Here is a 12,565-nt window from a genome sequence, read left to right on the forward strand (position 1 = left end):
CAGTGTCTATAATAAGTATATGGCAAGTGATGTTGCATTATTTTCTAACAATTTGAGATTATACAATATTATGACTCTTTAGCAGAATTAGCAGAAGTATTTCCTAAAATGACCATGACACAAAATATCTCAGAATGTTCTGCTCTGCAGTGGGAATAAGGCAGTATGCTCCCAGAAAAGTTCAGGAGAAGTATTCACAAAGATTTCTCTGTAAATAAATGCCAAAAATAAATGTCTACCATTTGTAATGGTACTGCTTCTCTGTCTCTGTCTGACTGTTCTTTTCCTTTCTCATTGCCTTTATTCCAGTCTCCAGATAAGCACAGAGCACTGGAAGAAACAAAAAACTACACGACTCAGTCTCTGGCCAGTGTCGCCTACCTGATCAACACACTCGCTAATAATGTGCTGCAGATGCTGGATATCCAGGCGTCACAGCTACGCCGCATGGAGTCCTCCATCAACCACATCTCACAGGTAAGCTCAGAACTCAGAACAGGGAATGAACATTCACCTGTACATGCTGATCTATTCTAATTGGATAACTTTTTGGAAAACACACTGTCATTATGAGGTAGTGCTGCTACAGCAGTATCCAGAAATCATTCACGGCCTGGCAGAAAAACAATAGTCCTAAAACAGTGCTCAATAGCAGGGGACATCTGGGGTCAACTGGCTGTCCACGGTGCAGATGTGGACCCAGCAGAGTATTCCAGCAGACTGAACCATGTGATTAAAAATATTCCAGATCAGCAAAAACTGTCCATACATAGTTCAGCAATCTAAACATGGACCAGCTTGGGTTCTGCAATAGATCCCTTGTTGTGGTTTAACAAATCACATACATTTATTTAAATTATTTAGCTGAAGGCAGATCATCTGACCAGAGACTAACTACATGGCTAGAGGCATTAATTCAGAAAGGGGAGAGTTTTCACAGACTTTAATGAATTTTTCATTTTATTTACCCTCTCTGATCTGTTTAGCGAAATGATGATATGGCTTGTTTTTAAAAAAAAAAAAAAAAAAAAAAAAAAAAAAAAAAAAAAAAAAAAAAAAAAGTCTTATAATAAGTCAGTAAAACCAGAATGTTTAAAGACAACTGGGCAAAGAAGTGTGCTTTTATTCTCCCTACATCAAATTCAAAATAGATGCATCTCATCTGTTCAGAGTCCATGGTCGCTAATCAAAAGTGGTAATGTGAAGTGCCACTACGAAACAAAACAGAAAACATAACTGTTGTCACAACTGTTGTAAGGAATTTTGCGTAACTGGAACTACTTGAACAGCCCTGCTCTAGAGCATGACTTTATTAGGACATGTTTGCACTCTTTCAGTTGGCTGTTAAACTGTCACTTAATGCTGAAAATGATTGACTCCTGTGTGAGGAGCTTGAGGAGCTGGCAGCAGTGGCAAATTGCCTCAGCTAGCTTTTTTATTTAACAGCTGTCAACAGCATACTGTCTGATGGGATTATAAAGTGCCACACTGCTGCTTCTCTAACACATTAATCAGCTTTATCTTTTCATCATGCCTTTTCAACACAAGCTTTTCTTGTGCATAGGGCTTGTACATAGCCTTGCTGTTGAATAGTGTTATGTGTTAGTGCCTGTGTATGTATCCATAGATTTATGACATTACAAGAAATGCTTAAGACTTGTGTTGGGCACATTCACTGCCTCTGTCAGTCTGTTTCCGCACTGTATCTGACGTATGGTTTGCCACTATGAAAGTTTTGCCTCCATGAAAGCACTTCCAAACTAAAGGGATACCCCTTGTGTCTGTTTTTGTCATTGTTTGTTATTCTGCAGACAGTGGATATACACAAGGAGAAGGTAGCAAGAAGGGAGATTGGCATCCTGACAACCAATAAAAACACCTCCCGCACCCACAAAATTATTGCTCCAGCCAATCCTGAGCGGCCGGTGCGTTACATACGGAAGCCTATCGACTACAATGTGCTGGATGATATTGGCCATGGAGTAAAGGTACGATCACATGATACAAAAATGAACAGTTTTCTTCCTTGATAGATAATGGTGGAAAATTAATTAAAGCATGATATCGCTGTTCTCTCACTAACAGCGGTTGGTGTTTTGCTTATACTAACCAATGTTGTTGCATAACCAAGCGTCTAAACTGTCTCTGAACTGTCACTAACCTGTGCTTCTGTGCTTCTCCCTGGCTTCTTTTCTCTGCTTCATTCTTGATTTAAGTGGTTGCTTAGGTTCAAGGTAAGGGCTTTATGTGGTGTGTTGTGAGCAGGTCAGCTGAATTGGGGGAAGAATGATTTCTTAAAATTGACTCATGGAAGAACAATTGTAACAGCCAGGCTTTTTGATTTCTTCAGTGGTCTTTATCTTCATCAATTACATATCTCAAACCAAAGTGACATTTTTGTTTCCTTCTGTGTAACAATGGAGATCACAATGAATCAGACTCCAAGAAATCAGTCTTTACCATGAATTATTTGCTTTTTTTTTTTTCTTGCTCACCTTTGCTTAAAGTAAGTGTGAGCATGCATGTTGTATATTTCATGATTCATACACTGTGGTCCTTGTGTGCCTGTTGCCCATATGTTAAGCTGCCAAAGTGGCATAAGCTGCTTCCTGTCTTGGTGTGCCTAGATGATTATTTCCATGCCAACACTGTGCCAATGGGAACTTTCACACTGATTTTGGATTGATGTCAGGAAAGTGGAGTGGCAAGAATATGTGTGTATGTGTGTGGGAATGTCAGGGGTGGTTCTAGAGTTGTTTTTTTCATGGGGTGGGGGGGAAAGGGATACAAGGTGGACTTGTTGAGGTATTAACATAGTGGTTAGCATAGGGTTTACGCGTGCCGTGGCCTCATACAAATTTCAGAAAAAGGAATGGCAAAATTAACAAACAGTAAATATTTACCTCCGTGATTCTTGCTTGTGAAGCAGTATCAATGCATTATCAAACCAAAATATAGCAATATATTAATCTATTCATGTGTACTACATTTTAATTTTTCATTTTTCTTCAGAAAGCTAATTAAATTTTGAGACTTCTTGTTGGAGCCTTCTGCATATTCATTCATGCAAGAAGTGTAACTGGCCTGAATTATGGCCATTCTGACTCACTTGAATTTTTTTTGTTCTGTTTCTCCTTTCCAAAGACTTTGGGCTTTTTCTCCTGTTGTGACCTAAATCTCAACACTTTGTGTGTTTTGTTGAATTTATTGTATCCAAATGAAAAGAAATCTGTAGTCTTAGTGCCCCAGTGTACTCGTGTACATAACATGAATATTTTAAAAATGAGTTAATCAAAAAAAAATGTTCAATCTTACTGAGAAACCACTCAGTGGTGAGTCCTCGTCCCCTTCAGCTACCTCAAAGAGTGTTCTCAAAACCCCTCCTCTAGAACTGCCCCTGAGGTGCGCGCGTTTGTAAGTTTGTATGATCTATAGCTGCATTAGTATATCTGTGTATGTTTAAAGTTGTTTTTATTGTTATCCTGTAATTTTTTTCCCTCTCGTCTTTGTGTTTCAGGTTGGAAATCAGAGCATGAAGATTGGGGGTCTTCCTCGTACAACCCCTCCGACACAAAAACCTCCGAGCCCTCCAATGCCTGGAAAGGGAACTATAGGGTATGTGCTGTACTTCAAGGCCCTGCAATCCAGACATAGCACTCTTTATGCTTGTAATCATTGGCATTTTCTGTCTTTCTCAATAGTCAAAGTCATAATATACTACCACTTTTTAGATATCATCAAAGAGCTTTCACCCACCATCTTGGGTCCGTTTCTCCAGATTCTGGCAAGAATGTATGAATTAATGGGGGTTTGGGGGGGTTTGCTCATTTCCATTTATGTTGCATGGAAGTGAGCTAAAGTGCATTGAGGGTCAGGAGAGAGCTGCAATAACTTTCATATTTCACTTACAGTTTACTATCATTATTTTAATGCAATTATCAGCAGTTTTCCTTTAAAATCTTTAATCTTAACCTTGCATTTATATTAAATATTTGTAGATGTATTTACCCCAAATCCAGTGTATTCTGTTTTCACACTCATCTGTCTCATTCAAGGGAAAATTAACTATTACTTTGGTTCACAATCATGTATTGCATTTCCATTTCCAAAGAAAGAATTTCATTGTACAGGGAAACTTGGTTTCCTCACTGTGCACATGACAATAAACGCTTTGAATCTTTTAATCATCATTGCATTATGGGATGCTTGCCTGATTTTTATGTTGTTTTTAAATGCAAAGACTTTTTTTAAATCTTGTGAAAGGAAAAAAGCTTAATGATGCAGTGGTTAATAGTACCAGAACAAACAACAAACATCTTGCAAGCTCTGGAAAGTGCCTTAGCAAACCATTTTATTTCTTTTCCCAAATTTATGTTTGTCCCAAATTTATGAATTGTCATTTCACCCTGCTCCTGACAGGAGACACTCCCCCTATAGGACCCTGGAACCAGTGCGTCCTCCTGTGGTTCCTAATGACTACGTCCCCAGCCCGACGCGCAACATGGCACCTGGGCAGCAACAGAGTCCTGTGCGCACTGCGTCACTGAACCAGAGGAACCGCACATATAGGTACCCGTGCAGTCTGCTTCATGCCTGTGTGCCAATCTACCCACTCTCTCCCTCTTTTTTTTTTTTTTTTTTTTTTTTTCCCTTTTTTCCTTTTTCATCTCTGTCACTGTCAAAACCATCCCTTTTCTGCTGGTTAACTTGTACAAGGCTTGTGTATTGTGGTTTCTCAGGTGGTAGACACATACTTAGAGTATGTATGTATCTACATACTTAGATACATGCATAAAACATACTTCAACCATTATGCTGTTTGCAAACAGTTTTACCTGTAGTATTCAAATGTGTAAACTCAATGTTCCCAGAACTGTACCACCAGATGTAATAAGCCACACTCCAGAATATAAACAGACTATCAGTGGTGAAGATCTCCTAATGCACTGCCAGGGGAAATTGACAGAGGAACTACTTAAGGGTTATAAGGGTGCTTGGATTCAGTAAAATGACTCATCTGTAACTGTCTTTTTTCTCCTAGTGGGAATTGTGAAATGAAAGACTTCTGCCTACTCCACTAGTCAGCTTCCTTCTTTTAAAGCATGAGACGTTTCCACTGTGTCTGAGTTTACGTAACTGTGCTCTGCCGGCTCGGTCTGTTAATATGCCATCTGCCGTGTCCACCCTCAAAGCACTCCAGAAAGATACAGCAGAGAATGCAGATAAAGGCACATTTGCATGTTTAATTACATTCACAGACTCACAATCAGGCAGTAGCGTGCACACATGTTTTCTGAGGAAGATATGTAACCTCTTTAGCACCTGTTGCACACATGCATCATTCCTCCCACTTGGCTTGGATGGTTGCTTCTTTACTCAGGTTGCTGAATCAGAAAAAGGGCAGTAGATGCAAGTTCTTTCCCCTCTTGCTGCTTTTTTTGCAAAATTTGTTAGTTGCAAATGTCACAAAACATCTTGCGTGATGACCATGAAAAAAGGATCATATTTATGCATCACAATGTAAACAAACTACAGAAATTCTAAAGCATGATTCACAGTGCAACATTTATTCCCTGGACATATAAATGAATATTCAGAAGGAAAAAAAAAAAGAATTTTAGGTCAGACATCAAAGCATAAAGCTTTGATTTGGATTTTATTGTCGCTCAAAATTAGAGCTCTAGCTGAAGCCTAACCCGGAATATGGAATCCAGGCTGTAAAAAGCTTTGTGTAAAGCAGGTGATTGAATAGCCATAGATTGTGTACTAAATCCTTGATGTACTACAAGCTGAGAAGGCAGGTATTTGTTCACTGCATCCTTCTCATCTGCTGTGCAATGCTTCAGGTTCATGTAGGCGTCACAGATTTGCACGACCCTCATACGGCATGTTCTGTCATTTTTGCTGTCTTGTGAGAGCTGTTTCTTTTCTTAGCAAGACAATATGCAGGTTAGCTAGTCTGTCTGTGTATGTGAATTTATCTGGGCTTACTATGTAAAATAGCTTTATTTGTTATGCTGTTTTGTACTCTTTTGTGTTTTGAGCGCTGTCTGTAGACAGGGTGTGTATAAGCTCTTGTGTTGTCTGCAGTGGGAGCAGTGGAGGAAGCCATCCCAGCAGTCGCAGCAGCAGTCGAGAAAATAGTGGGAGTGGCAGTGTGGGAGTGCCGATTGCTGTGCCCACTCCCTCTCCCCCTAATGCATTTCCAGGTAAAGTTTAATTTTGTTTATACGCCCCATCTTTTAAACAGCTTTCAGTTTATCTGCAGAATACATACCCTTGAAATTAAAGGTCTGTACAAGAAAAGACTCCAGTATTTGCTATATTTATGTGACAGGTTTGTGCATGTTAAGTTCTAGCATGCTTTTAATGTGTTTCTTCTGTGTTGTGAGTAACAGCATTTGGAGCAAGGAGAAAAATCCAGCATAAAGCATTTTTTTAAGCAGTCTTTTGCCTGATATGTGGCAATATAACACCTTCATAATATCCCTATAACTAAGACGTAAAGGCAGAGCATCCTTTGGTGTCCTCTCTTATTCTTATCTTTACTGTCCATCTTTTGTCTTTCCTCAACTCCAACGCTTCTGCAGCTGGTGCCACCAGCTGTTCTTCTACTTCACTTAACTCCACCCAGCCTTCTGCCGCCTGCTCTAAGTCTGCCCCCACCCAGTCCTTAACCAGCCTCAGTGCTCCTGCTGAGCTTTCCCCCATGTTTCCCCCTGCCGCTGAGGCTATAGCTGAACCGCCTTCTTCTTCTCAACCCTTTACTCCTGCTGCAGCTTCTGCCACCTCCTCTGCCTCCTCCTCTGCCTCTTCCTCATCTTCCTCCTCTTCCTCCACTACCCCTGCACCAGGTGAGTATGCCCCACCAAACCCCATTTTATGTCATTCTCCACCCCTGCCTGCTTGTGCCATGAGAAACCACTAACTTCTCTCAGACTGTGTTCTGATTCCATGGTCTTACACAGAAAATCAAATCAACATCAAATCTTTCCACTGTTCTTTTCAGCTACTTTTCTTTTTGCCATATGCTCTTCATGGGCCTATGTCCTTTTTGTTTTCATTAGCACTGTGTTAAATACACCTAGCAATATCATGTTATGTAGTAATGAATTGGACTGTACTGCAGCTTTGTTAACAAGGCACTGAGAAAACCATCCACCAAATCAAATGTCTGCCCAGTCATCCCAGAGTGAAAGCAGTCCATTTAGCGCTGACCTCCAGTGTTTTGTCCCACGGAGTGCTAAGCTAGCTCCCTTTCATGGCCCTTCTAAGCACTGTTTACACTGGCATGTAAAACTGGTTTGTTTTGGGGTCACCACAGCATCAAATTATTATTTTTAGGCTATAAAATGAAGGCTCCCAGACTCAAAGACCTGCTCAATTCTGTTTTGTCTTGTACTCTATATGCTTTCATGCTCATTACACAAGTTATCTGGTCCTAGTTAACACCTTGGTCCTAGCTTCATCTTGATGTTAATGCATGCATTTTTATGGACCTGTCCATGTTCTACTGGCTGATACACTGACTCCCTTTTGTAGTCAGTTACAGTATTTCACTTGACTTCTTTTTGTCTAAAGGAATGATTCCCATCCCTGGTCCTTGAGTCCTTCTGCCTTACACATGTAATGTTTTCCCTGGTCTAACACTCCCACATAGAATAGACTCAGAAAGGGCTTGTTCATTACTTAGAGCAGAGACAACAATAAATATGCAGGGCAGGGCATTCCTAGTCCAGGACCAGGGCTGGAAAACACAGCTTTAAAGGACCCTGAATACATCAAGGTATTCATAATTATGGTTCTTGGACACAGTGGAACTTTATGGTGTTTGTTTGCAATTTATTTTAAACTTCACCAGAGTTAAGCTCAGCATTCATAATGTGGTGTCTTTGTGGTGTCTTTCTGTTGTCTTGTTCTTTGCTGTCTGTCGACACAGGCTCTGCCCCTCAGTTCTACAGTATGAACAGGCCTGTACCTAGACAGATCACACCCCCTGTTGGTGGCTCTCTGCCTTACCGCCGCCCGCCTTCTGTCAGCAGCCAGTCCGCTATGCCTGCCAGCCAGCAGAACGGAGGACCATATTACAACCAGGGCCAAGGTAGGGGGCTTCAGGTCTAAGGCAAACCATTCAGAGAACCCATACATGGCACTGTGCGCTCTCTGCTGGTCACCACAGTTGGCCCTTGATCGTGTGAAAAGCCTTAGATTCAGAAACATTTCCTCTTAACCTCTTCACTTATTCTCAGCCAAGCTATGTATACGATACAACATAGAATCTCGCTGTAGTTCTTTGGGTTGCGTGGACTGCAACTATCTGTATGATTGAGTTCTAATTATTTCATATGTTTGTCTGCACACTAAAATAATTACATATTCTATCTCCTGTCTTTCTTTGACCTTCACCTGTCCTTCATCTGCTTTGGTTCATCACCCACCACACTCTGGCCCTTGCTCTGTTTCACACACCTGCTCTGCCTTTTGTCTCTGTCTCTTTAATCCCTGTGTGGTGTGTGCTGAAGCCTCAGTGGCGCCCCCTCCCCCGTCCATCCTGCAGATTACTCCTCAGCTCCCTCTCACGGGCTTCGTGGCTCGAGTTCAGGAGACCAGTAAGTGGCTTTGAGCTTCACTGTTGTGCTGATCCTCTTAAACTCTCCAACAGTGCAGCATCTTTTTCTGCTTCCCAGAGATCAGAGTTGCTCCTCTGTCTGTCAAAAAAGGAAGAAAATATATATTTGCTTTATGGCTATCTGTTGACCCCAGGAGCACCTGTGTTGGTGTATTGATTTGTTATTTTTGATATTGCTGTCTGCATGTGTATCTGTGTGCATTCTTAAAGCATGTGAGTGTACCCACAACAAATGCAGCTTTGTTGTCCTGCTGTTAGAAATACTCATGTACCTCCTGCATGGATAAGCTTGCATGGCATTTCTGTTTTTAAAACCCTTTCAGGCTTAACTTTTGGCCTCCAGTTCACAATTCTTCTCCTTCTCAGTTTCAGATGCTCCTCCTCCACCTCCTCCTACGGAGGAGAGTATGTTTCAAGAAGTGCAGCCTCCTCCTCCACCTCTGGAGGATTATGAAGAAGAGGAGTCCTCGGTGGTGGAGTACAGTGACCCATACGCTGAGGAAGACCCGCCTTGGGCTCCCTGTGCTTACTTAGAGAAAGGTATTTAGCTCTGTTACTTTTTATTTTATACTTAATAGGACAGTGAAATTAAATATTTTTGCTTAAACATCTTCAACTGGCATCAACTTAGATTTCAGCATTTTTTCTGAAAACAAGCATGGCTAATATTACATACTCGAAAGAAAATCCAAGTGAAGAGTAGGTGTACATGAATTAATTAATACATTTTTTTTTTTAATTGGAAACCATATAGATCTATTTAAAGACCTCGATGTTGATCACTATAATTAGGCACTTCTGTACAAAATACACTTTCTTCTCTCCTTCATTCATTGGCTCTTTTGCCACTTATATCTACAGTATAGGCGGTAACCTGTTCTCAGTAGTGATATTAAGGTATTCAAATATTCCAGCAATGCTACTTCACCTGATACACTTACACCAGTGCAACACTGACTACCATGTCAGGGTAGACACCTAATAAACTGGCCATTGGGGGCATTTGTCTTACAGTTGATCATCTACAGGCCTATCTAGTTTATCATCCAAGTGCATTGAAAATAATGAACTCAAAGATTTTCTTCAGGATCTTGGAAGCTGACAGTTACTTACCAGTCCATAAATTAAATCATTCTGCCGCTTGTCCTATATGTACGTTCGTAAATAAAACATCTGTCTTGATGTCCTTGATGCCCCCCCCCCCCCCCCCCCCCCCCCCCCCAAACTTATGGCAGTGGTGGCAATCTACGACTACGCACAAGACAAAGAAGACGAACTGTCATTCCAGGAAGGGGCAATCATCTACGTTATCAAGAAGAATGATGATGGTTGGTATGAAGGTGTCATGAATGGCACTACTGGACTCTTCCCTGGTAACTACGTGGAGTCCATCATGCACTACACAGAGTGAAGCTTGAACCAGTGCGGTCAGCACTAAAGCTAACACACATGGGTCTTCACACAGACAGCTGTTACAGCAGATGGGTTACATCAAATGTTCAGGCAGGAGTGAGAAGAGCAAACTTCAATGGTCGAGAAATTAAAATGAACCGTGTTGGCTTTCCACCACAGACCGAGGGGAAGAAATGCAATATTAGAGTATAATAAAATGTACTAACAAGAAAATCCTGTTACTCTTATGTTTGGTGAAGGATTTGGAGCACAACCACTATTTTTTGTGTTTGACTAAGAAGAAAAGTTATGAAGTAGTTTTGCGATTGAAGATAAGATTCATATTCTGAAGATGGCAGTGGCTTAAAAAAAGTGAATATCCCTCTCTATTTTTACATTACTTGTATAATTTCATTCTCAACAGATGTCCTGGAAGTGTTACAAAGACCACAGGTTTACATAAGTTTTATGGAAAGCAGTTGAAAAAGGGAAAACACTACATCCATATTCTGCAGTAGAGCAGTTGGAAAATGTTCAGCAGAATGTTATAGCATAATCAGTGCAAAGGAAAGACAGGAGATATCTAGTTCATGCATATGGAAATTGCTTGAAACATGTGTATTAATGGATTTAATCCTTAGGCAGGAACTAGTTATCTAACCTCATATGTTGTTTAACTCCCTGAGCTGCCATTTGAAGTAACTAGATTTTAGGTAATATTCCAACCCAGGATACAGAGGACTGTAACTTTCATAGTTTCACTTTGAACAGCATTTTAAGTGAAATGAAAATTATGGTTAAAATTCTTGTCATAACAATTAGTTCTAGGTAAAAGCAAAGGAGAAATGATGGGAACAAACAATCCTAATTTGCAGAGAGGGGCAGTTCCTTTGAGGAGAGTGAAACTGTTAAACAACTAGAGCCCTCCAGTGTTTTTTTTTTTTTTTTTTTTCCCCTCCCCCTGAACAGTGTTACATTAGGCAGATTACAGTCGCACATCTCAGCAGCAAAATACACCATGGTAAGAATTTGGAAACCCCCAAAGCATGCAGTATGTTAGAGTGCATCCCATATTTTTTTCCCTTTTTTTTCCTTTTTTTTTTTTTAAAATCGTGTATATGTATTATGTAGTGACGCTAACAATCTAGCCAAGTTGAGTTTTGATATGATGTGTAGTGCTACATACATTGCATGCTCAATAAAACAGATCATATTTTTTAATTTAACATTCTTTTTCTTATTTTTTTTTTTACCTTTCCATTTAATTATATAGTTAATTTCTCAGCAATAGTTTATGCTCTTGCTAAGAATTTCCACAGTGTGAATTTGCAGTCGGGTGCCAATGAAGTGTGTTTAAATATATTTTTGTGCCATATTGTAAGGTTGAAATGCTTATATAATGCCTGACAATTCTGCTCACCATTACTTCATCCTCTGTACTCCATTAACTTTCTAAAAAGATTTAGCTGATGTTCAGCTCTGGATTACAGCAGGGATGAGTAATGTTCTCCACACCTTGAAGTTCAGATAGGAAAGGGCACAGTAAGCGCAAGGTTGAGGAGCAATAAAAATGGCAGCACAGTTATATTCCTTATAAGGACTTGCAATAATACCTGGTGAAATGATGTGTTTAAAGATGTTAATTTTGTATTTGCTCAGTATTGAAAGCACACAGTTTTGCAGATGGGATGAAAACTGCTTTGTTTATGCAGGCAGGCATATTTATATTCGAGATGGGACCGTTACTGTCTTAAAACTGAACACAACAGATAAACGTAAACCAAGAATGAGTTTAGTTTTGCAGTTTCTAGAGATTTTCAGAAATTATACAGTTGTGCATCAACTACAGCTATATAAATAACAATATATATTTCTATTTCCATGTGTGTGAGTGCAACTGTGCCGGTGCAACTGTGTTAGTGTGCTGCAGTTTTCCTTTACAATGTGCTTATAAAGTGAATTAATTTGGTATTTGCATGCTGCTGTTCTGTGCATTTGTTCACATGTATGAGTAATCGTGCTGTTTTAGGACCTTTGCTACTCTTACTTGGGCAGCAGTGTATTTGCTCTGAAGCTAAAACACTAACACGCAAGTGTGATAAATGTCACAAACAGCACTTAAAAACAAGCTTGTAAACTGGGACCACTTAACATTATAGCTAACTAGTAGAAGGCATCATCCAGACCAAAAAGGACACAAGAACAAATGCAGATGAATAAACTGTATGATAATAAAACCATTGGATCTGATCATGTGTGGCTGTATTTTATTCACCACTGAAATGTTTTGAACAGTAGTTATTTGATGTTTCTGTGAAAAGAAGATATTCTTCGTAATGAGTGAGAGTAGTGATTACAAAAAGCAGAATTGTTGATTTAGTCTGTGCACAGCACTGTGCAAAACGTCTTAATCGCATTTTTTTAATACAAATTTTTGTCATCGATTTTTATTTTATGACTTGCATTATTGACTAAAACTTTTTTAGATTTCCATGTTACTGTCTTTCCTGACATACAAACATTTTTCTGTTAGAAATGTAACAT

The 12,565-nt window shown here is 39.8% G+C and overlaps 1 protein-coding gene across 5 annotated transcripts in view; it reads left to right on the forward strand.

The window, feature by feature from the left end:
- The window catches only part of abi2a (abl-interactor 2a), a 30,081-nt gene extending 17,809 nt beyond the window's left edge, over positions 1–12,272 (forward strand). Inside the window, exons 2-11 of one of the 5 annotated variants that reach the window (XM_034304621.2) lie at positions 310–477; positions 1,812–1,988; positions 3,518–3,615; positions 4,420–4,569; positions 6,091–6,209; positions 6,591–6,854; positions 7,940–8,101; positions 8,523–8,609; positions 8,996–9,169; positions 9,865–12,272. In XM_034304621.2, the coding sequence (XP_034160512.1) occupies positions 310–477; positions 1,812–1,988; positions 3,518–3,615; positions 4,420–4,569; positions 6,091–6,209; positions 6,591–6,854; positions 7,940–8,101; positions 8,523–8,609; positions 8,996–9,169; positions 9,865–10,040 (1,575 nt within the window). In that variant the 3' untranslated portion in view covers positions 10,041–12,272. The remainder of the gene's footprint in view (positions 1–309; positions 478–1,811; positions 1,989–3,517; positions 3,616–4,419; positions 4,570–6,090; positions 6,210–6,590; positions 6,855–7,939; positions 8,102–8,522; positions 8,610–8,995; positions 9,170–9,864) is intronic. The other 4 variants (XM_034304622.2, XM_034304623.2, XM_034304624.2 and 1 more) reach the window with 4 other exon arrangements.
- Positions 12,273–12,565: the final 293 nt, after the last annotated feature.

The sequence above is a fragment of the Pangasianodon hypophthalmus genome, chromosome 5 (assembly GCF_027358585.1).
Source record: "Pangasianodon hypophthalmus isolate fPanHyp1 chromosome 5, fPanHyp1.pri, whole genome shotgun sequence".
Taxonomy (NCBI): Eukaryota; Metazoa; Chordata; class Actinopteri; order Siluriformes; family Pangasiidae; genus Pangasianodon; species Pangasianodon hypophthalmus.